We start from the raw sequence: 25164 nt of genomic DNA, 5'->3' as shown, positions 1-25164 counted from the left end.
TCTTGCCTGATCTGCTGTAGTGACTAGTGGGACCCAACACTCTTAGGTGTCTCCTCAGCCCCCCTCTTTGCCCTCATCTATCCTTTGTACTTCTTCAGAATCCTTTGCAGCTGTTTGAATGTGAAGGCCCTGAGGCTTCATTCATTGGTACACTGGTAAGGGAACCCCACACCCAACAACACAGATAGATGTTTTTAAGAGGCTTCATTTTAGATACTGAGATTTTATTAACAATTGCTTTCTAAATCTGTGCAGAGTCACGTGCTTCCTCCTTGCTTTGAGTCTTGTGGCTCTTGGCCAATCCTGGGGCAGCAAAGCACGAGCCAGGGCTGAGCCAGCTCTAAGCTGTAGCTTCAGAGACCAGAGTCCTGGAGGCCAGGCACAAGACATCACATTTCTAGGTGGTATCATTTTGTTCATCAGATTGTTACTTCTTTTATTTTGTGTCTGCCTTACCACAGCCCTTCAAAACAGGGTACAACAGGTATTGTCACTATGTTACAGATGGGAAAATGGAGGCTGGGGAAAGGCATGGAACGTGCCCAGTTAGGTTCAGAGTTTGGACCAGGATCCAGCCCTCCACACTCCTAGCACTTTATTTGCTATGTCAAGTTGATTTTGGCTAGGTCGTCTGTACTATTCATTCATTGATACATCATATCCTTCCTCCCAGATTCCATGAGGGCAGCAATCATCATATTCACCTTTATTTCTCCTTAAAGCCGAGAACAGGCCCTTGTACATAGTGGGAGGGGTACTCTAAAGGTTCTCACATAATTTTCTTCACCTGTAAAATGGGACTAATACCTGCCCTACCCTAACTCACAGATTGTCGAGAGGCTAAAATGAGGTGATTGATGTGAAGATTCATTGATCAAAAGTGAAAAATTCTATACAAATAGAAGGCACCAAGAAGGCAGGGAACAGTGGCTTGCTCCAAAGTAAATAGGTCCCCTGGTCCCTTTCTGCCCCCCAAAAGGCCCTTTCTCAAATGCTATTCCTGCTCTCAGCAGTAACTCGTATGCCAGAAGCTCTATAGAAACTTGACAAAAGAGGCAGGAAGTGCATGTATGGGGGCGAGGGGTGGTGGTGCTGAGTGTGAAGCGCAAGGGCTGGTCCAGATTGAGCCTTGTTCCCCTGCAGACTCATCATGGCTAGGGAAGGGACAGAAGGCTTTTTGCAGCGGGTGAGGAAGATCCAAGTCCTTCTTGCTCTCCACAAAGTCAGCAATCTGAGCAAAGCCATCAAGGAGTCACCCTCTGGGTTACTTCTCCTGGGAAGATTGACATTTCTGTCAAAAAAGAGATCCAAATATCATTATTGACAGCTTCAGTGTGCAGGAAAATGCGATGTTGTATCTGGAGAAGGAAGACTCAGGACATGATCATTATCTTCATTGTCTGTAGATGAGTTGGAGGGAGGTAGATTTCAACTCATTTAAGGTAGTAATTCTAACAACTGCTGAGTGATGCAGTGGATAGAGCACTAGGCTCGGAATCAGGAAGAATAATCTTCCCCAGTTCAAACCCTGCCTCAGATGCTGACTAGCTGTGTGACAGTGGGCAAGTCACTTAACTCTATTGGCCTCAGTTTTCTCATCTGTAAAATGAGTCGGAGAAGGAAGGCGCAAACCATTCCAGTATCTTTGTTAAGAAAATCCAAAAATCTTTGCCAAGAAAATCCAAAATAGGACCACAATGTGTCAGATGTGACTGAAAACAATTGAACAATTCAATAATAATAATAGATTTTAGAGCCAGATCCTGCCTCAGAAATCTCCTAGTGGTGAGTCTCTGAACAAGTCACTTATTCTCTTTCTGCTTCTGTAAAATGGGGATAATAATATCTATCTCATAGCGTTGTGAGGACCAAATAAGATATTGGTAAAGCATTCAGCCCAGGGTCTGGTACATAGTAGACACTTAATAAATGCTTGTTTCCTCCCTTCTATTCAAAGTATATGCCCTAATTAACATACCTTCCAAAAGTGGCCCTATGCCTGGACATTGTTTGGGAGAGGCTTACCATTCTATGCGGTCTCCGTGTCCTTCCTTCCAGGGGCCTTCAGAAGCACTGCTGACTGTTGTCAGCTCTGGCCTGACATCAAAGCTCTCGGCCTCAGAGCCATAGGGGTCAGGGTCATACTCATAGAAGTAGTAGGCAATGTCCGATGGTGACTGTATTGGGCTCTCGGCAGCTTCAAGGGAAGGAAAGAGACACAAATACAGACTACCTGTCTAGGAAGCTAGAGTGGTACAGCCCAGACCTGGAGCCGTCTCCTACCAACGATTACAACCTCAAATGCCCAAAGCAAGAAGGGACATTTACTATGGAGCAAACAAGACTCACCTTGAAAAAATCCCTACTAAGTGCTCACTCACCTTTTAATGATGGGGAGCTTTAGCTCTGCCAATCTGTACCCATGTGACAGAGGGCAAGCAAGTCACTTAATTCTAACTCTAAGAGATGGTCGAAGACAAGAACCTCTAAGGTGGCTCCTTAGCTTATGAATCCATGAATTTGATTGTCAATGTCTTTCCTAAACTGTGGTACCCAGAATGAATGAATGAATGATTATTGATTAAGCACTTACTATATGCCAGGAGCACCCCATGCTATCCTGCTTCTGAACAGTCCTATATATCTAGAATGCTCGCTTTTCCTCCTGCTGAAACCCTACTCTTTCTTTATTTTTAAATTATTAGTTAGTGCTTAAATTAAATGTTTATTGATATTCTCTACTTCCCTGTCACTTCCCAGACCCTCCTCCCTATAATCAAATCTTCAATAATAACAGCAACAGAAACAGCAAAAACAACTTCAGCAGCAACTGTAGCAAAAAAAAGCAGTAGCAATGGTAACAACAGCAGTAACAATAACAACAGCAGCAACAAACTGGATCTCATTCAGGTTGAAAAGGACCTCAGAGGTAATCTAGTTCAACATCTTTATCTTACAGATGGGAAAAAGGAGCTCTAGAGAATTGTGTGTAACTTGAGTAAGATCATTTGCCAAGACTCTGGCAAGTTAGAGCTTTTTCCACTGTTCCACTGCTTGTCCTGGTCAAGACAAAGAAATCAGGCTGCACTAGCCATCTGCCTCATTTGGCATCCATGGTCCCGATTTTCCCTTGAGAGATAGGAGGTACGCTCCATGGTCAGTCCTCTGATGTCATGATTCTTAGTCATCCTTGAAAGCCCAAGGTAGATAAGACTTTTCTAATGCAAGTCATGTCTGGCTTACCTATGGATCTTGGGCAGTCACTTCAGTTTTCTGGGTCTCATTTCTTTGTCTTTAAAATGATGGGGTGGGAGTTGATGACTTCCAAAGTCCTTTCTATATCTCTACAGGTCATTTTATGACCCCAAGTGTGAGCTCTGTGAGGACAGGGACCATGGCTTATCTAAACTCTCCATATCTTCCAGTGCCCAGCCTAGGACTCCGTATTCAGAAGGTGCTTACTATTTGTTAAATCGAATTTGCACAGTGTAAACAATGTGGATTCAAACTGAGAGGATCTGCGTGTGAATTTTATGAGCTGTTTCATTGAGCCCAAGCATTATCATCATAGCATGAGGAGCTTTGGATACCCTGTATGGATCTTAAGAGTCAGCTCTAAATCTTGATTATCTGAGCTGCATTAAATTGGGAATGTGATGACCATGGTTTGGGACTTGGAGTCCTGGAGATACAGATCTGGGGAGCCTCAGATTAAGAGCAGAATGTCAAAAACCAGGGATGTGTGAGTTTACCTGGGGAGGAGGTGTGATGGCAGAAGGGCAGGGGACTGAGGCCTAAGTTTTGAAAGGCACAAGCTTGGCTGAGGGGAGCAGTGGAACAGAAGCCTGCAAAGGAGACTGAGGAGGAGTGTTCTGAGAGGTAGGAGATGGGATAGAAAGGAACACCCTCATAGAAAGACTGGGCGAAGTTGTCAGAAAGAGGGGAGAAAATGAGGACTGAGAAAAGGACGCTGGCTTTGGCAAGAATAAGGTCACCTTGAGGATATCTGTATCTGAGGACCTTGGGAAGACACAATTACATATCTGTCCTGGGTTGGAAAGCAGCCCCTGGCAAGCAATATGCAGGAGCAAAGGGTCTCAAGTTCTGACACTCGTGAGCTCTAGAGCTTCCTATCTTTTGTCCCTTCCCACTCCCAGAGACCCAGGGGAAGGGAAGGCATTTTGCCAAGGATATGAGAGGGGATGTTCCTGTTCAGATAGAAGCTGTACTAAAGGACCCATGACATCCATTTTACAGAAAGGGAAACTTGAGTGTCAGAGAGAAGCACCTTGCTGGTGGTCACACAGTTTGTGAAGGGCTATTGCTAGGACTTAAACATAGGCCTCCTGGCTCCTGGTCCAGTTCAATTCCCACCATAGTTTGTAAGAAAAGTAAAGTATTCAGTCAGAAGAGATGATAATAACCTTACAAAATGGTCACCCCCTGCCATTTCCAGGCCTCAGTGTCCCAGTTTAGGACAAGACCAGCCTGCTTTCCTCCCAGGGATTAGTCAAGGGACCAGTGAATCGAATGCTACTGAAGCAATAGCTGAAGCACAGGCAGCATATCTCTGGGTATCAGTTTTGGATTTGTCATCAAGTAGCCTTTGGATAAATCCCTCTTTTCCCTGGGAGTTGTAAAAAAAAAAAAAAAAAAGTGGGTGATCCCTAAAGTCCTTTCCAACTACAACACACCGTGATTTTGTAAGAGATGATGGGAATCATGTTTCCAGGGTCAGGAAACAAATAGAATCTTAGGTGTTTAGAGGCCTACATTCTAGTTTCCAACTACTCTTAGCTTGTGCAGTGACTCTGGATCTAGAGGGGAGAATACTGGATTGGAAATTAGGGAACTTGATTTTGAATGTAGCACTTCCAATTTCTAGATATAATATAAAAAAATAATCATGCTAAGCACTTTACACATGTTATTTGATCAAATTTTCACAAGAACTCTGAGATTTTACTATCTCCATTCTATAGATGAGGAAACTCAGGTAGATCAGGTTAAGTGGCTCGCCCAGGGTCACACAGCTAGTAAATGTTTGAGGCAGGATTCATGTACTATCCCATGTAGTGATCTACATAATCTTGGTTAAGTCTCCTTCAGTTTTTTTATTTGGGTTTCTTCCACTACAGATTAAGGGTGCAGAATTAAATGGTTCTGAAATTAATAGTTTATTTATTTAATATTGATTTAATAATTTAATTTAATAGCTACTGAGATGTTTTCCCTAAATTCTGGCAGAGTCCTTCTAACCCTAATATTCTTACCTGGATTTTTATTAGCTCTTCTAACTGTTGCCCTGGATCTTATATTTTACTACATAGACACCAAAATATCTTCCTTCTAATCTTCCTCTCTTTGGTTTTGTTTGTGCAACTAACTTGAGGTCCCATCATCTTCCTTTTCCCCAGAAATCTCCTAAGGGGAGAGAATCCACTGAAGCTTAACCTGTTTCTGTAGGCTTGCTAGTGGCTGAGACTCCTACCTGGACCTAAGTCTCCTGCTATAGTCAGCTATAGAAGTTTGTGAATCAGTCCTGAAGTTTCATTGCGAGAGTACATGGGGAAGTCCAGAGACAGGTGGTAGGGTAGGAGCAGTTATAAAGAAGAAACCAGGAAATTAGAGAAGCCTGGGTCCTTGGCACTGCCACCTTGGACCCACCACACCTTCCTGAGGCCTCCGTCATTTGCCAGCTATTTATTAAATTCTAACAATGTACAGATACTGTACACAGGAAAACAGGCAGTCCCTATTCTCAAGAAGCTCCAAGTAAATTTAGTAGGTAATATAGAACATATTTACAGATATGACTATATGTGAGAACAAACGTGACAATTCCAGGCCCCTGAGATAGATGAGATCACATATGGTTGGGAGAATGAAGAAAAGCATCTTGGAGGAATTAGCCGATTTTGGTGGGGAAATATGGGCAGGGAAGTCATTCTAAGCAAAAGGAACAGGGTAAACAAGGTCACAAAAGCAAGAAAAGAAGGGACATTATTTGGGGGAAGTGATGTCCACTTTGGATGAAATATCAAGTAACATGTGCAAAATGATAAGCAGGGATCACACTCAGGATTTGGGCTCTGGGGTACCTATGGGAAGTATCTGAGAAGTCTTCTGAGAAGAAGCAAGATGCAATCAAAGATGGATACTCAGATGATGATTTGGGGAGAGACTGGAAGTGAGGAGGCCAGTAGCAGAAGTCCAGCTATGAGGGAGTAAGGGTCTGAATGGTAAAAACCAAGATGGATGAGAATGACTAAGAGAGAGATACAGGATCAACAGAACTTGGTGACTGCTTGGAAAGGAAGGTGGGGTGAGAAGTTGGTGACTGATGGAAGAAAGGAAGACAGAAGGAACAGGACATGTGGAGTATAAGGTGCCAATGTGATATTCAGATGGAGATCTTTAGCAGAAAGCTGGACATCTGGGTTTTAGCCTAAAGAGACAATGGCTGCAAGTAAAGATTTGAGAGTCAGAATCGAGAGTGTGGAAATGGATGAAATTGTGAAGGCCAAGTATGGAGAGCAGAAGTGGATGAGACTAGATCTGAATTTACAAAGACTCTTCTGGTTCCAGGCCCAGTGCGCTCTATCCCCTGAGCCAAAGTATCATAGTATATCTGAAGTAAAGGAAGCTTTCCTATCATCTGATTCTAGTCTTTTGGGTTACAGGTAACTTAGAACACAAAGAAAGAGTTGTTTCATGTATAAGATGAGGGAGTGGATGATGATAGCAATAACTTTTATTTCTGGGGCTGCTAGGTGGTGCCATAATGCACAGACAGTTGGGATTAAAATTAGAATGACCAGAGTTCAAATCTAGCTTCAGACACGTAGTAGCAGTTGGGCGGGTCACTTAATCCTGCTTACCTTAGTTTCCCCATCTGTAAAATGAGTTGGAGAAGGAAATGGCAAACCACGCTAGTATCTTTGTCAAGAAAACCCCAGAGTTGGACAGGACTGAATATGTTTTTTCTAGCTCTCTCTGGCTACAGAGCACAAAGCCATCCTAAGAAGTTTACAGTGAGGAAGAAACGGTACAGATATGACATGGAAAGTACCAAACAATGGTCATGAGTGTGCCTAAAACTCAGGCCTCCTGTCTGCCTCTAATGCTGGTGTTCTTGTGACTCCACTGAACCCTGTCTCAGTTTCCTTTCAGCTTTGCCACTTCCTGGTCTGTGTTCTGAGAACCATCCTAGAGCTAATAATCTGTGTTCTGTTCTTGCCCAGTTCCTTATAGTTCGAACACTGTAGGAGAATGCTGAGGACCAGCCTCTCCACGGGCCAGAAAGGCAGCCTCGGGGTTCTGAAACAAAGCTGAAGACTGAAGATGACTCAGATGAATAGTTGCAAATGTTGTAAATGTTATAAGAATCCAAGCACTCTGATCAACTCAGGGACCAGATCTGATTTCTGAGCAGACCAATGACCCTGCTGCCCACCTGCTCCCAGAGCTGAGAGGCCTTCTGAAGGCAAACTGAGATGAACATTTTTAGATTTGACCAATGTGGAAATTTGTTTTTCTTGCATGTTTGCTCCACAGATTTAGTATTTCTCTTTCAATAGAAGAGAGAAAATGGGACAGAAAATAGATTTTTTTGTTAAATGAAAAATAAATCAAAATTAAAAAAAAGATCTCTCCCAATATTTGAAAAGACTAGACCCTTCTCTGAAGGCCCCTCTTTATAAGGATAACTCAGCAGGAAATTTCAGATTATAATGATTTTTTTGGAGGTCAGACATAGCCCCCACCCACAACTTGGATGGGAAAGAAAAGAGGAAAACCCCCAGGCATTTACTTGCAGTGCAGTGGGCCGCAGAAGCCTGCTCAATCCTGGTGCTGTTTCTGCAGGCAGCCACCTCCATCTGACAATGGTTTTGGTAGATGACTCCATCGGATCCACACACGGGGTCCCCATCATAGCCACAGTCCCGAGAGCAGAGGCACTGTTCAAAGGAATCCTCAGCCAGGCAGCCTGGGACGTTGTTGCATGGACCATTGTGAACCAGACCTGAAAAAGCAGCAGGTAACAGGTTGGGGAGAGAACAACTGAGGCCTGCAGAGCCTTGCAGGATGTTTTCTTCCTTCCCTCTCTGAAGTTCCCTGTGGGATTCTCAATGGAAGCAACATTAACCAAAGACTTGAAGAGATCCTGCTGGTTAGTCACTAGAAATATATCATAGGAGGGTCCGTGGGTATCAATCAGTATGGTTGTAGAGAGGTGTTCTGAGCCATTCTAGCATTCTGCTTCCAAAAGCTTTTCCAGACCTTCTCTTCTTTCCTCCAACCTCTCCATCCTTCCTCTCCTTCTACCTCAGTTGAGAAAAATGAGGTCACAAGCAATCTCCATTTCCCTTTCTCTCAAACCTTTGACATAGTTCCCACCATCCCCTTGTTTCCAGCAGTTTTGGATAGTGAGGAGATGCCTGTCCTTCCCTACATGTGCTCCCTTAATCCAATCCCTTTTCATCTGCTCCCCCAGGCATTCTCCCTGCTCTTATTATTTAACTTTTCCCTGTTTATTGGTGCTGGGCCACCGAGATGTTCTTCATATTTAGTTATCTTAGTCAATCTGGCTCTTTGTGATCTCATTTGGGGTTTTCTTGGCAAATTACTAAAGAGATTTGCTTTCTTCAGTTCATTTTACAGATGAGGAAACTGAGGCACACAGGTGTAAGTGACTTGTCCAGGATCACACAGTTTGCAAATGTGTGAGGCTGGATTTGAACTTAGGAAGATGAGTCTTCCTGATTCCAGAACTTCTACTCTATTCATTGCACCCCTAGGTGCCCATGGTAGGTATTCAATTAATGATAATAATAATAATAACAATTGTTCATCACAAGTATTTAATAATTTAATAATAAAAGTTTATTGGGCTGGCTTATTGGTTTCAACATGTCTAAAACAGAACTCATTACCTTTCCCTAAAAAAATTTCCCCTCTACCTAGCTTCCCTATTTCTATTGAGGGTGCCATCATTCTTCCAGTCTCCCATGTCTGTACGAAGAGCAATATCTTGAGCTCCTCACAATCTCTCATCCTATATATCCAATCAGTTTCTAGATTTTGCTATTTCTCCCTCCACAATATCTTTCATTTCCAAACCATTCTCTTTCCTCATCCATTGATCACTTCTCACCCAGACCATTGCATGTCCTAATTTGTCTCCTTATGCTAATTCATCCTCTCCCACAGCTGCCAAAGTGATCAGTATTCTATAAAGTGCAAATCTGAGTGTTAGTGGCTAGAGTTTGCTGCTTCAACCAAATACAAATTTGTGGTTTGGGCTTTTAAAGTGCTTCCAAACCTGATTCCAACCTTTACCTCCCTAATTATAGATCACTCAACCATCTAGCCAAACTAGTCTCTCTGTTGCTCACACATTATACTCCATCCCCCACTTCTGTGACCCCATTGGTTGACTCCATGCTTGGAAAATACTCCTTCCTCACTTCCATGTCAGAGAATCCTCCACTTCCTCTAACATGTATTTCAAGGACAAATTCTATGTGAAACCTTTCCTGGTCTCGATCACTAGTGATCTCCCAAATCATCTTGTATTTATTCTGTATATACATCTGCATATGAACATGTTGTCTTCCCCACAGTTGGAAGTTCTTTAAGAGCAGGGGTTGTTATTTTTGTCTTGGTAGCCCCACTGCCAGCACAGTGCTTAGAACATAGGAGGAAGGTTAACAAACATTTGCTGACTAATTGATTGAGAAGTTAGCAGGAGACAAGAAAATTAATTTAATAAAGATATGTAGGTTTTTCTAGCAGTTTGACTATAAAAGGGAGGAGATAGAGGACAATAACTAAGGTCAAATGGGTGAAGAGACCTAGTCATATATGTGGGCAACAGGAAAGATACAATAAAAAATTGAAGCTGGAAACAGAGAAAAGCAAACTCACTAAGTAGAGAGGAAGGGCCTGGATCAAATATATAATGGGCTAAGCTATAGGTCCAGTCTTAGCAAGGATGGATTTGAACTTATGAAGATGAGTCTGCTTGATCCCACACTCAGAGCTTTATTTACTACACCGCCTTAATTAAATTATCCTGGTTCTTATTTCTGAATCTGAATATTCTATTTTCTTTAATAAATAAGCTTTAGGAAAGCTTGTTCTTTTGGCCTGAATTTTGTAGAGACAGGCAGTGGAAGACAAAGAGGAAAGGTGGTACTGGTAATGAATTGCCCAGGGGCAGTAGAGGAAGGTATCCAGGAACCAAGGGTGGCAGTGTTGTTAACCAGGAGAACCAGGGAGTTCCAGGAGGCACATGGCTGATGTTCAGTGATCTGGAAGCCTTAGATACCAGTGAAAAGAATAAGCCCTCAATCCAAGGCAAAGATCCCTTAAACCTAATTCCAAGCAGAAGAGCCCTTAGAAACCTGGTTATTGTTAACTGAGGCTCAAGACCTATGGGGTGAATTCTTTACAGATGGCAGAGGTGATATCAGTGGTGAAGATATTATAGAGTGATTATGTCAGTGCCAGTGATTATGGAAGTGATGACACAGATGGATATCACAGAGGTCAGGCTGATAGGTTTGGCGTCAGGAAGAAACTTGCCTCAGACATTTATTAGTTGTATGATCCTGGCCAAGTCTCTTAATCTAGGTCTGCCTCAGCTTCCTCATCTTTAAAATGGGCATAATAATAGAACTAACTTCAGAAGATTGTTGTGAAAATCAAACAAGATAATACATGTGAAGCACAATATAAATCTTAAAGTGCTATGAGTAGGCTATGAGATGATTACACTGACTGTGATATTATACATGAAAGTGATAATGGTGGTGGTGATAATGACAATGATGATGCTTTTCCCTTTTGAAGAAAGTTGCAATTAAAATATAAATATGGAGAGCATCTAGATGGCACAGTGAATAGAGCACTGGCCCTGAAGTCAGGAGGATCTGAGTACAAATCTGGCTTCAGACACTTAACACTTCCTAACTTTGTGACCCTGAGCAAGTCACTTAACCCAGTTGCCTCAGCAATGCACACGCGTGCACGCGTGCGCAAACACACACACACACACGCGTATTTTTTGTCATCCTAAGGCATGAATGTGGATGATTCATTCCTGAACTAATCAGCATTAGACTAGATGATCTGTTTCAAGTCTCAATTCTAAAATTCGATGACTTATTTCACAGGACAAGGCAAGCCAGATGTGAAAAGAATTGATTCTGGGTTGAAACCTTGGGTTGAAAACCTCAATGTATCTTGTTGTTATTCATGCATTTTTCAATCCTGATTGACTATTTGTGACCCCATTTGGAGTTTTCTTGGCAGAGATATTAGAGTAGTTTGCCATTTCCTTCTCCAGCTCATATTATAGATGGGGAACTGAGGCAAACTGTTAAATGACCTGCCTATACAGGTAGTGTCTGAGGCTAGATTTCAGTCCAAGCTCAGCCCACTATCTACTGAGCTACCCAGTGGCCCATTTTGGTCCTCCCCAAGTTGAGTAGCTTGTGTCCTCGCCAAGCCCCCAAAACTTACCAGGTCCTTGACTGGCTGAACTTTCCACCTCATTGCAAGTGGGCCCATCACACAGTTCCCTAGCGAGAGGGCTGCTTTCACTGACATTGTAGAAGCGGGTTGCTTCAAATGCTACACGGAGAGAAAGTAGACAAGATTAGGACTGTTCAGAGTGGCAGTAGGAGCTCAGGGAGCTAAAGGGTAGCTGGCCTTTAAAGGACCTACCTGGCTCATAATAATCATACACAGTGATTGGCATGGGGGCAGTCTTCCCAACAATGTACTCTCGGAAGGCCTGGAATCTCACACAGGTCAAACACTGGCTTGGAATCTATAGAAAGATGGTATAAGTTTAGCTCTAAGCAATCTGTGGTTCTAGACCTGATTGCATGGTTACCTCGCACATGAAGAAAGCAGAGACTGTCCAAGACTTCGAAAAAGAAATAAATCAAGTCTTTATTTTTTCCTAAATATTCTATTCATTATTATTTTAAAAAAAACAGCACAAAATAGACACAATCAAGAAGCAATGTGTTTGGGGATTTGGGGTCTAAAGATTAAGAATCCTTTCTCTTTATCTCTGTTTCCCTATCTATAAATACTTCAAGGCTCTCTGATTTTTATCTATATGGGGGGCCCACATAAGTAGGTCCCAAAGCCACCAGAGCCTTAGTTGATAGTTTTCCTGGATTTCTGGCAATGAAGGAATACATCCTCTTTTAGCCAACTTTTTGCTGGTGACTCAATTCAATTCAAAGCAACTGTTCACAAGGAAATGTACCAGAAAAGAGAAGGAGAACTCCTACCTGCAAGAAGATTCCATTCTATTGAGGGGGATAAAAACAGGCACACATAAGTAAACAGTGTAATCTAAAAAGGGAGACATTCTTCCTAAATGGGGAAATCTAGCACAGTGTCAGGACATGTTAGGCCATGAACAGGAAAGTCCATAAATAGGAATAATCTTATGAGATATGAGACTTTGTGTTTTCACAGAAATATGCAAGAGAAACAGCCTGTGAAGACATTGTAGTAGATATTATATCTTGAATTTATAGTTAAAACAGACTAAATTGGCTAAGAGTCATGAATACAGGAAAGTAGCTTAACTGTATATGCATGCTTAATTGCTTTATGACTATTAACTTTTCCTTCCCAGGAAGAGCTTAGGCTCATTTTAATGATCATGCAATGTATGTAGTGGGAGGGGAAACATATCTAGGAATAAGTAAGTAGGAGGCAGAGTAGGAAATTGTACCTCCTAGAGTACTCAGCAAATGGGGAAATAGGGGAGGGACCTTGAGGTTAGGAATAGGATACAACGCTTGATCTTACTCTGTCCTGGTGTGTGCCTATTTTATAATAGGACCTGTTTCTGCAGATGTGTAATAAAACAGACTTTTAACTTCACCCCTTTCCGAGTCTAAGAGGTTTATTACTTACACTTTGAAATATGTTTGGAAAATTAGGACGAAGCCAAACTGTGAAGTTTTAAAATACAGTGCAAGGATCCTATATTTTATTCTAGCAGCAACAGGGGACAATATATTTTCTGAGTGAGGGAGTGACATGGTCCCTCAGGCAAGGCTTGGTTTCAGCAGCCATTGGAGGATGGATTGGAAATGAGGAGACTGGAAAGAAGCTGCTCTTAATAAGTGTCAGAACTAGCATATGGTCATAGGAGTGGAGAGAAGGGAAACTTATATAAGTGAGGTTATGGTGACAGACCAGATAAGACTTGACAAATTGCTTCGATATGAAGAATAAGGAAGAAAGGAAAGTCAAGGATTAGTAAAGAAGTTAAAAACCCAAGGTAATCAGGAGGATACTGATATTAAAAAAACAGGGATGTCACAGAAGTGAGGAAAATTCAAAGGAGGATATAAGTGCTGGGCATGTTGAGTTCAATATGCTTATAGGACATTCAGGAAAAGAAAATGGGAACTGGAGATATGACCAAAGGAATAAGAGAGAAAAGAATAAGACCCAATACATAGCCAGAGTTAACATCTATGCTTAGGGAGCCAAAGATAGAATAAGAGAGGTGAAAAAGGTAAGTATAATCAATGAATGAATCAGCACTTATTTAGCACTGGCAACATGCGGAGCACTGTGCTAAGTCTTTGTTGATTCAAAAAAAAAAAAAAAAAAAAAACCAGAAGTGAAGACATTTCTTATCCTTGAGGAACTTATATTTTAATTAAGGGGGGAGGATAATACATATTGAGGAATGGTGTTAAGGAGAAATATTTTAGTTTAGGGAGTTACAAGGAGTTGCAAGGGAGATTTGCTTTGGAGGCAGATATCCTCTCTCTCAGGTAGCAATAGTATTGCTTTGACTAGGGATCCAAAACTAGAGAGCTGAGGTCAGGGAGAGGACAGAGTTTATACATACATAAGCTATAAAAAAGATGGGGGAAGAAAAAAGCTGAAACATGACGAACATTCGTTCTGATATAGTGAGCTACACGTGAAATAGCAATCAGTCATTCCCAATCAATCAGTCATCACTTATTAAATGCCTATTATGTGCTGGGCACTATGTTAAGCTTGGAGAAACAAAAAGGCAAAATTTCCTGCCCTCAAGGAGCTTTACAATCTAATGGGGGAGAGAACATACAAATACATATAAAGCAAGCTAGATATAGGATAAGTAGGAAATAATGAAGAAAGTGGGCCCTGAAAGGGTTAAATTCTCCAGGCTTTGTTTCTGGTCTGGGTAGCAGGGAAATAAAGTAGAGAATGAGAAGAAAATGGTATTGTACAATCCAAGTGAGGTTAGAAAGGGTAATAAAGGCAGGCTCTCACACTTAATGAAGCCCATCTCAGAGGAACTAAGTTGGTCACTGAGTTCATAAGAGAAGTCTTTCTGGGTGGTCAGTTGTGGTTATCTCTGTGCCAATATAGTACCTTAGAGGACTTTAGTGGAAGAATCTGTAAAATACTTAAATGGATCTGCAAATTCATGAACTTGGGAGTTCCACCCAGTGATGTAGATGGCTACATTCATGTATGCCCAACCTGAAAACTCCCATCTATGTACTTACTCCCCAGAGTGCTAGAGACCTTCCTCATCTTTTCCTATGTATTTCAAGAGTGTTATAGTACATTTTAGCCATCCACCTATAATTGTTTTGCTTTGCCTCATGAACAATGCATCTTTTCTTCCTATTACACATTTCCTTGATGACATTTTTAGTCCTATTTATTCTTCAGAGTTCCTCATTGCGTGCTGACACCTATGTGCCTTTCCACTCCCCTCTCTTTACTTGTTTTCTAATTTTTCAGTCTCAAAGACATACAGAAGCCCTAGAAGAATGTTGGTATTAAAAATATGGGCCTTTGAATTCCTTATGATGGAGAGAGCCATCTGTATCCAGAGAGGACTATGGGGACTGAATGTGTATCACAACATAGTATTTTCACCCTTTGTTATTGTTGCTGTTTGCTTGCTTGTTTTTTTTTCCTCTCATTTTTTTTCCTTTTTGAGCTGATTTTTCTTCTGTAGCATGATAAATGTGGAAATATGTTTAGAAGAATTACACATATTTAACCCATATTGGATTACTTGCTGTCTAGGGGAAGAGGAGAGGTGGAAGGGAAAGAAAAAATATGGAACGCAAAGTTTTGCAAGGGTGAATGTTGGAAACTATCTTTGCATGTATTTTGAAAAATAAAAAGCTATCATTAAAAGATATGGGCCTCTGTTTCTATGAGAAGATTGGGGTCTTTAAAGGAATCCTGGAGAAAATCCATTCTGCTCTCCTCTTTCTGTCCAACTTTTTGTCCAGATTGAACTCATTATCTATCTGTACTGTCTATCTTAGATATACAACCTGATGGACAAGCTCTGGAATTTTCATACACATATAATCTGTATAATATAAATTTTTCATCCACTTGTTTTTTCTTGTACAGATAGTCAATCCAAACTCCTCTGGTTACAAATATTTTTCAGGAGTCTTTGCTCCTGAAAGTGTTCCAAGACTTGATATCACCTAACACAATGTCATCTATAAGGAACAGCCGGAGGACCTCACCATTCACAGGAAAATCCAATTCAATTTTTAAGTTTGCACTGAATCTGCTCCATAACAATGGCAAATTATTGGTAAGCATACATTTCCCTTATATGTTATATGTTTTTTTTTTTTTTTTTTTTTTTTTTTTTTTTTTTTTTTTTTTTTGAGGCTGGGGTTAAGTGACTTGCCTAGGGTCACACAGCTAGGAAGTGTTTAGTGTCTGAGAACAGATTTGAACTCAAGTCCTCCTGAATTCAAGGCTGGTGCTTTATCCACTGCGCCACCTAGCTGCCCCGATATGTTTTTCTTGATGTTTATCATCAGAGTGCACTTTGTTGTAGTTGTTCGGTTGCATCTGACTCTTTTTGACCTACGGACCACACTGTCTATGGGGTTTTTTTTTGGTTAGGCAGTAGAGAGGTTCGCCATTTCATTCTCCAGTGGATTAAGGCAAACAGAAGTAAATGACTTGCCAAGCTAGAGATTGGTGTCTGAGATTGGATTTGAACTTAAGTCCTACTGATTACAGATCCAGTGTTCCATCTACCGAATCACCTAGCTGCCTGCCTGAAGAGTATTTAACAGTAATTTTTGTTGCCAAATGTTTTAAGGAGAACTGGACAATTTTTCTGGGTGGGTGACACTGTCAGAAAGGAGCCTTTTTAAGATCTCACTTTGCTTTACCAGATGAAATGCTTAATGAAATGATAAGTATAATGAGATTTTGTATTTTCTACACTTTTAAAGCAAATGGAAAATGATAAAGATGTAATTCACTGTTGAGTTTTGCTTGCTTGTTCCATACTAGTACTTTAAGTGAGGACACCATCAATTTGGGTCTCTTGAGAACATACCTATTTATATAGATGATGCTAGTAACATAGGTAAGTAGTTGTTGATGTTCTGCTTTTCTGGATATTAATAAGGCCCAAGATTTTTTTCCCAAGCCTATGATATTTACTTCTTGGAAGCACATCAATCCTCTAGGATTCTCATAATTGCATCTTTTCCTATCTACATTTTGTGCAATTTAGCTGCTTTTCCTGTCCTTGTTCACTTTAGTACCATTATAAATACACTATGTATATATATATATATATATATATATCCCTATAAATACACCCAATATTGGGATGTTAGGGTCCCAGAATGGTGGTTCTACTATTCTTATGGTGAAAAGTTTGTTACAATAATTACAGATCTTTTCCTTTAAAAAAAATTGTTGTCTCTTTTCTCCTTGAAAGCCCTAGGAATGAACTTGCTTCATTGGATTTGTGAAACATGGATATAATTCTCTGCTCCTTATCTCATAAGGTTTTGGAGGGACCCAATGAGACATAGTATATAAAGTGAGTTTTAACTGTAAAATGTTACATAAATGTGAAACAAACATTGCTATTACTTTATTACAATCTAATCTTTGATTCCCCCATTTGCTAGTGATCTCTTTTTTCCCCAGTATTTAACTATCGGTGAAAGTGTTGTGTTGGGTAGCATACTTTATAATGTAAAGTCCCTGGGAGCAGAATGTGTCATTTTTAACTTTGTTAATACTGGCACTGAGATCAAGAACCGGCACAAGAACAGGAATATAATAAATGATAGATTCTCTGAACTGAACGCAAACAATACTTTGATTTTCCTGTGCCAAATTGCTTCTGGTATATCACAATATCTTTGTGATACTGATAGAATAGATAGGTTTTTATTATCTATCCCCATTTAACAGATGGGAAAAAAACTTGATGACATAACAAACAGAGCACTGGCATAGAATCAGGAAGACCTGATTTCAAATCCAGTCTCAAGGCACTCACCAGCTGTGTAAACCTGGACAAGTCATTTTATTTCTGTATGTCATCTGTAAAATAGGGATAATAATAATACTTCTGACTGATTGTGGGGATCAAATGAAATATTATTTGTAAAGTGCTAGTACAGTGCCTGGCATATAGTAAATATCATATAAATGTTAATTATTATGACTATTATTACTACTATAGAATTTCAATGTCCTCATTTAGGAGAGCCAAAACCTTGTGAACTCTAAAGCAGCTTATTCTGTCCTCTAGTCAGGAAATGTTCAAACAACCTCATCCCGTTCCTGTTATCAATCATAATTGCACACAAAAAAGGTCAGCTTTCCTAGACTGTCTTATTAGCATAGTTAAGGCAGTCATGATGTGAACTCCAGACCAGCCCATTCTGTTTCCCTTGAGAGGAAATGATAGAGGTCAGTTTTCCCAGACTGAACTGAGACCTATTAAAGACCTCAGCTTAAAAAAAGCCAAAGTCTCCTATTGCATCTAGGCCATCTCCACTCATCCTGGTCTGTATCTGGTCACTGGAATCAGATGGCTCTGGAGGGGAAAATGAGGCAGGTGACCTTGCCCAGCCCTCCTTCACTTAAACCAATTCACTTGCATGTCATAGTATATCATCTCCCTGATATCATGGTCTTCTTCCATAACAGAGGGCAAATGTCCAATCCAGCCATCCTGTCCAGCCTCTAAGACTGCCTTGATTAGAATAATTTTAGATGACTCAGTCACACCTGGCTCTTCCTTTATCCCTCCCTGGCCTTTCCCCAACTTTTCCCACATTCCTCCCATTGCTCCCTAGACCTACCCCTGTTCCTGCTCTCCCTTGAGACTTTAAAGTTTCCTGAACTCAGAAGCAAGTTGACCAATAATTATGATTCTGCTTTGCCTAATCATATTTGGTTAAGCCTGCTTGCTATTTCATGTAACAAATGGCAATTTTTGTAAATACCTATGTCATGACTGTTTCATGTTGTCATGAATCATTATGTCCTCCCAATTCTATTTCATATTTCTACTTCATAAAACCACTTTAGAAACTAGGGATAATAATAATTCACATTTTTACAGCACTTTCCTCACAACATTTCCTGTGAGGCAGGTAGTGCCTGCATTATTATATCCTTTTCACAGATAAGAAAACTGAGGTCCTGATGTTAAATGACTCACCCACATTCATGGGTTTTCAACTGCCAAGCCTGGACTCAAAGCCAGGATTAGTGGAAAGAAAATTGAAATTGGAGCCAGTAAACTTGTTTTCTTACACAGAGTTTTGACGGTCATTTAATAATGTAGATGGAGCCTCATTTCTTAAATTTCTTTAAATTCAATTTTATTTTCAGTTCCTAATTCCCTCCCTACTCTTTCCTCACCCCAACTCCCAATGAGAAGGCAAGAAAAACAAAAGCCCTTCCCCACATATATCATGGAACCTCGGTTTCATCACTTACTTGTACTTCCCTATGTCACGGGGCTGTTGTGGGCAAAGGGAAAGAGGCACTCTGTGTGGAAATAGGCCAAGGAATTGTGATTGATTACCTCATCAAAATAGAAAAGGACTTTCCTTCCTTCAACTTCATATCTTTTGAGTCCAATCTGCTTGTTCATCAGTAACTGAAAAAACACAAAATGTTAAGGCTCATTTGCATTCTTCCAACACTCTTCTGGGAGTGAGTGGTGGGATAAGGATGCTGAGAGGGAAGGAGTGCAGCTGGGGAAGAATGTTCCTGAACCACAAATGTAATTTGATCCCCATGTGTGGGATTCATTCACAAACTCCTGGAATCACAAACCCTCTGGATGGATGGGGCCCCCAGGAGCTACTGAGTATGGCTGACCAGACCTATAAGGGACCCCGGCAGCGGCTCCTTCAACTGTGATCAGAAACACTTTTGGATGATTTTGATTGTTAGAAGTTTCTCCTTCTATTCAATATAGACTTGCTTATGTTATTCTTATCAGGTGTGCAGGATTGAGCAGTCTAACCATTCTTTCCCATGAAACCCTTCAAATACTTGGAGACTTAGCATCCCTGTATTCCACACAGAATATAAATTTTGTTTGCTGAAACTCTGCAAGATATCTTGGGTTTGTGGGCTAGATTTCTTTTTTTTTTTTTTTTTAAGGATCATGTTTTAAACACATATCACTCAAGCTCTCATTGATTGGCAACAATAGGTACCAGTCCAAGCCTCATCAGGTCATTGTTAGGGTTCTGAGTTTGTCTTCATAGCTTTCTGCTCACTTGCTTCCCTAGTTTGGTACATGGCTGTGGGGAGGGACAAATCTCAGGGGAACCACATACGCCCTCCACAAACTACAGGGAAACTCAGGTGAAGAAAGTCTAGAACAAATCAGGTGAACTGTATGGACCACTCTTTACAAATTTCTCCCCTGTAAGCACTCCCTCATTTTTTATAGAAATACACATTGTTATCACCACAGTGATGCTCTTTCCATATGAAGTCTTTCTATAACCAAATAAAACACACCAGAGACCAGAAGTATGGCTCAAGCGTTGGAAGGGACCATCTAGTTCCAACTTCCTCATTCTACAGGTGAGGGAACTGAGGCAGGTTTCAATGTAGTATAAGGTCATGTGAGTCATTAACATCAGAAGCTGGATTTGATAAGAGAGCCCCTGTCCTCCTAAAACTTCTAGCCCAATAAGGGGATAAGACACAAAGCCAGATAACTATAGTACACAATATCATCATGGGGACATTGGAGAGCTCTAAAGCAAAGTGCTTTGTGAAGCCTAAAGACAAGGGTGTTATTAATTGGAAGCATCAAGAAAGGCTCCAAGGAGGATATTGGGTCATGGTTCCTGATTTCAGTAGGCTGAGAGATATCAGCATTCCTAAATCCTGCTGTGGATACATGAAAGTAATCTATTCTCCCAGTATTCTGATAGATGTAGATTGCTGGAAGTCTCAGGAAGATAAGACCCATGCACTAGAATATTTAGGTCAGGTTAGGCCTTACGGAGGAACTGGGCGGCAGTGAGGATGGAAAGGATTTTGGAAAGAAGTGGGAAGAAAGTGTACTTTAGTCCTGACCCAAATAAGAAGGGCCATTCAGAAAGTTTCCCAAAATAGAAACTCCCCCTTCAGGGTGTGGGCTCCTATGTCCTCCACAAAGCATTCACAGAAGTGACCTACAACTATTCATTACTGTTTCCAACAAGGTGACCACAGCCTCCTTTGTCTAATGCCAGCAAACATCCCGTCCCTAACTGACCCAGGGTGCCCATAGAGGAGGGAGGAGTCTCAGACAGTCCCTGTAACTCCGAGGAATGGAGCCATTTCCTTATAAATGTCAGGGCAGCAAACCAGACCCACACGGAATCTACAGGGAACCAGGTACTTCCATGGCACAGAATGAATGTGGCCGTGAGGCAGCCAAGTCCGCCTTTCCCACGTGATCTTATGAATTTCTGGTTGAGGCACAGCTATAAAAACTGCTGCCACATGTCCTTCTTTCACCATCATTAATGAGCAAGCAGGAGTTTTAACTCCCCTGGGAACCAGGCGGGATGGGGGTTAACTGTCTTTGTGATTGGGGGACCCCGTAGGGGGAGACTGTTTCTCAGCACACACATCCTTCTCTGATGAGCTGGAGGCCTGAAACCTCTGGAAAGGACTTTGGCCAACTCAAGCCACACTTTCTTGGGAACACTCAGTGCTGTCAGTACCTGGTTGTGTCGAGAGGATTTGCGGAGAATCAGAGGGCAGCAAACTCATCATGAAAACACTAAAGCTCTCCAGATGGTGGAAAAGTCCCCTGCCTACAAATAATTTTACCAGATGACGGAGACACAGCAGATGCAGAGACAGTGAAAGAGACGAAGAAAAAGAAAAAGGAAGAGACAAAGACAGTGAAAAAAGGTGGAAGAGAGGAAGAAAAGAGGGGGAGGAAAAGTAGGAAGAGAGAAAGAAGAGGGTCAAGGAGCAAGGAAGAGAGGGAGGGAATAGCAAAAGAGAGGGATGGGGAAAGGGAGAGGAAGAAGAGAGGAAGTGAAAGAAGAGAGAAGAAAGAAAAAGAGGGAGAAGTAGAAGCAGAGAATAAGTAAACCAATATGTGGCACTAATGGAAGACCTTGGCACAAAAGGAAGGACAATGGCCAATGGCCAAACCTAACAATAACCCAGGCTGAAAGCAGAGGGAGTTCCAGAGAAGGGGCCCTTTGCTAGGGGGCCTGGAGGGAGCTGCAGGCCCATCAGAGGGTGTGGGATTCATCCCACAGGAAGAACTCTTATTGATTTTAGACTTTGAGTAGCAAAATCCATCCCCTTTGATAAAAAGAAGTTCCACTCTTGGGAATACCTGGAGGGTGGAATATCTATAACCTATGCTACCCTTGGGAGCTCTGCTTCTTAAATGGCAGAAGATACATCATCTCCAGAGGATAGTGACCATTTTGCTGAGAAGCCTGAAAATCACATCAGGAGAAGAGGTCTTTGAGAAGAAAAACTTTGGGTAGAAAAATGTCAGCTCTCTTCAAGTATTTGAAGGTGTGTTATATGGAAAATGAGACATGTACTAGCTCTAAAGGTTGGCACTAGGAGTGATGGGGACAAATCACTTGGTGGCAAATTTTAGCCTAACAGAAAAAAAGGCCGTTTCACGATGAACACTGAGCAGCAATGGGATGGGCTGCCTTGGAATAGGAGATTGATCTCTCTAGCCCTGAGGTCTTTGGCAGAAGCTCCAAGATTGGGAAGCTGGACCTTTGTAATTGGCATCTCTGCTCCTTTGCTCATATTGGCTCCTATGCCCATTATAGCCTTCTTGCTGTTTAGTTCTCCCATCATCCTTTAAAGCCCAGCTCAGAAACCACTTTCTTGAGTAAGCTGTCTCCAAGCTCAGACCTTGTCAGCTCCTCAGACCACACACAGCATGTCCTTTGCTCTCCTGACTTAGTTTAGGGGTTGACATGAGCTTCATTCATTTATTCATTTGTACCCACTGCCTACAGGCTCAAATCCAAATCATAGCGTGGCACTCAAACCCTATCTATCCAGTCTACCTTGCTGATCCTCTCCTCCAGAAATCCTCCGTTTCATAGCCAGTGTAATAGTCAACTTACTATATACTTTGAACAACCCATTAACGTTTCTTCCTGCCTTCACACACTCCATTTCCCCCTTTGAAATGATCTCTCCTGCCTTGCCTTCTCACTCTATATCTGAATTGGAGACATCCTCGGAAGCTCAGAGAATAAGGTGTGTGTGCTGAGGAATGGCCTCTCCTTGTGGGGTCCCTGAACCACAAGGAAAGTGACCTAATCCCGCCTGGTTCCTGGAAAAGGTAAAACTCATGCTTGCTCATTAATGATGGTGAAAGAAGAACACAGGACAACAGTTTTTACAGTTGTGCTTTGACCAGAAATTCATAAGAGTCTCACCTCAGTCACATCTCCTCAGAGACTTATCTATTCTCCTCATCTGGTACTTGTGATTTTAATCTTTTTGCTTATTTTGTATTCCCCCTACACATTGGGGAAATTGCATTTCTAAAAAAAAATATCCCTTTAGGATGCTTTTGAGACAGGTAGGTACTTCAGGTCCTTGGCCTGGAGTCAGGAAGAATCAAATTCAAATTCAACCTCAGATACTCATTAGCTGTGCAAAGTCCACCTCTGTCTACCTCAGTTTCCTCAATTATAAAATGGGGATAATAACAGTGCCTATCTACCAGGATTGTTGTGACGATGAAATGAGAATATTTATAAGTTTCTTTGCATAGTGCACAGAGTAGGCACTTAATGGTGCCTGTTTCCTTCTTCCTTTTCATCCATATGCCCTGCCCAGCATCATGTACAGAATAAGTGTTCAGTAAACACTTGGTCACTGAAGTCCCAGTATCTATCTTTCATCTAGAGGAGAAGGTCACTGCAAGCAGAACTTTGGGGAATCCAGAATAGAGGCCTTGGGGATTTCTCAGGGTTACTCTGCTGGATGTCTATTTGCCAGGGCAGTGACTGGGATATTTACCCAGAAAGAAAAAAAAAAAAAAGGGAGGGGGTGGCAAAAATTCCAAGACACAGAGCCTCCATTCAAATGCATTCCAGATGTTGGAGATGGTACAGACCCCTAAGAAGCCAGAAACAGCTCCTGTGAGAGCACGCTGGCTCTTTAGTGTTTCCAAATGTAGATCATATAATTACTGTAATCCATGCACAGTAATGAACCCAGCCTGGGCTCTGTGATAGAAATGTGCTAATTGGATTTAAAATATCTGTCAATCCACTTGAAAATAAATAGCTCTTAGCAACTGAGGTTTTTTGTTTTGTTTTGTTTTAAATTCCTAATTGCCAATGTCATGGAACCTTGCCATGGACCTTGACCTTTGTGCACTCTCCCAGAGGGCCCCAGGAAGTGTTTTAGCAGCATCAGCTCAACATCTTACCTGCTCCAAGCTTTCAAGGTCAGCTCGAAAACCTGAGAAGAGAGGGACCTCCAGAACAGCCATGTTTGAGGATCCAGAATGAAGCCACCTTTCCAAAAAAAAAGAAGAATGTATTTAGAATCAAATGTCTTCATGGTGATTGGGCATATGCTGTCTCTTATTCTTTGCATCAAAGGCTGGACAGATAACACCAAAATAGTTTTTTTCATAGTTGGGGGAGAAAGGAAGAGGTGGCTAGATTTCTTGGTGGATAGAACATCGAACCTGGAGGCAGAAAGATATTTAGTACGTATGACTTTGGGCAAGTCATTTTACCACCTTGATCCACTGGAGAAGGAAATGGCAAACTACTCTAGGATCTCTATCAAGAAAACCCCATGGACAGTAAGTTCCATTGGTTCCCAAAAAATTAGGCTGATTGAACAACAAAAATGTTTTAAAAAACTCAAGACTGCAATAAAACTTTAAAGAAAAAACAAACAAAAACAAACAAACAAACAAACAACAAAAAAAAGCAAAGCCATTCAGATTCTCAAGACTATGGAAAATTGGGCCATGACTCAGACACAGTGACCCAAAGATAGGCTAACAGCTCCGGAGGTTAAGATGTGCTGCAAGTTTTCATTTCCAGTTCTTCAAGTTCCTGAACTGAAATCCAAATCAGGTAGGGAATAGACAAAAAAGGAAAACTCTCTATGAGGGAATTACTAGGGAATATCTGAAGAGAGATATAAAAGGGAGGGATTAGGATTTGGAAATCACAGAATCTCAGTTTTTAGAGTTGGAAGTTACCCCAGCAGCCATCTAAAATACAATACACCCAATAAGGGTCACCTGGCTTCTGCCTGAAGATCTCCAATGATGCCTAAATACTGAGGGAAGGAAGGGGTGGGAATAAGTATTTATATATTGGCTACTATGAAGCAGGTACTAGGCTAAATATATTTTAATAATAAATATTTCATTTGATCTACCTTCTCAGGCAATTCTTTTTCACTTTTGGACAGTTCTGATTGTCAGGAAGTTACTCCTGGCATGAAACCTAATTCTGCTACTTTTCAGCTTCTTTTACTCCTGTTCCTCCCCTTTGGAGATCAAGAAGAATAAGTTCGATCTGTCTTCCATGTGAACTTCCTTAATCCCCCTCCCATATTCTCTTTTCTGAGCTAAACCTGGTCTCTTCAATTAATTTTCATATATAGACCTAAGACCTTTCCCTATCCTGGTGATCCCCCTCTAGACATTCTCCAGCTTATCAATATTATTTCTAAATAGAGACACCCCAACCTGAACAGTGTTCCACCAGAGGTCTGACAATAGAGGAGTGTAGAAGCACCATCACCACTTCCTTATTTCTCAAAGGCCTAACTCTCTCAATGTAATCCAAGATCAGATTCATTTTT

The 25164-nt window shown here is 41.3% G+C and overlaps 1 protein-coding gene across 1 annotated transcript in view; it reads right to left on the bottom strand.

The window, feature by feature from the left end:
• Positions 1–207: 207 nt before the first annotated feature.
• CPAMD8 (C3 and PZP like alpha-2-macroglobulin domain containing 8) overlaps positions 208–25164 on the bottom strand; it is a 157812-nt gene continuing 132855 nt past the window's right edge. Inside the window, exons 36-42 of the mRNA XM_074305772.1 lie at positions 23762–23849; positions 18890–18964; positions 11734–11839; positions 11530–11640; positions 7814–8026; positions 2026–2197; positions 208–1291 (exon numbers count right to left, since the gene is read on the bottom strand). Of these exons, the coding sequence (XP_074161873.1) occupies position 1291; positions 2026–2197; positions 7814–8026; positions 11530–11640; positions 11734–11839; positions 18890–18964; positions 23762–23849 (766 nt within the window). The 3' untranslated portion in view covers positions 208–1290. The remainder of the gene's footprint in view (positions 1292–2025; positions 2198–7813; positions 8027–11529; positions 11641–11733; positions 11840–18889; positions 18965–23761; positions 23850–25164) is intronic.

The sequence above is a fragment of the Sminthopsis crassicaudata genome, chromosome 1 (genome assembly GCF_048593235.1).
Source record: "Sminthopsis crassicaudata isolate SCR6 chromosome 1, ASM4859323v1, whole genome shotgun sequence".
Classification (NCBI taxonomy): Eukaryota; Metazoa; Chordata; class Mammalia; order Dasyuromorphia; family Dasyuridae; genus Sminthopsis; species Sminthopsis crassicaudata.
This window is presented reverse-complemented; position numbering and strand designations above follow the sequence as displayed.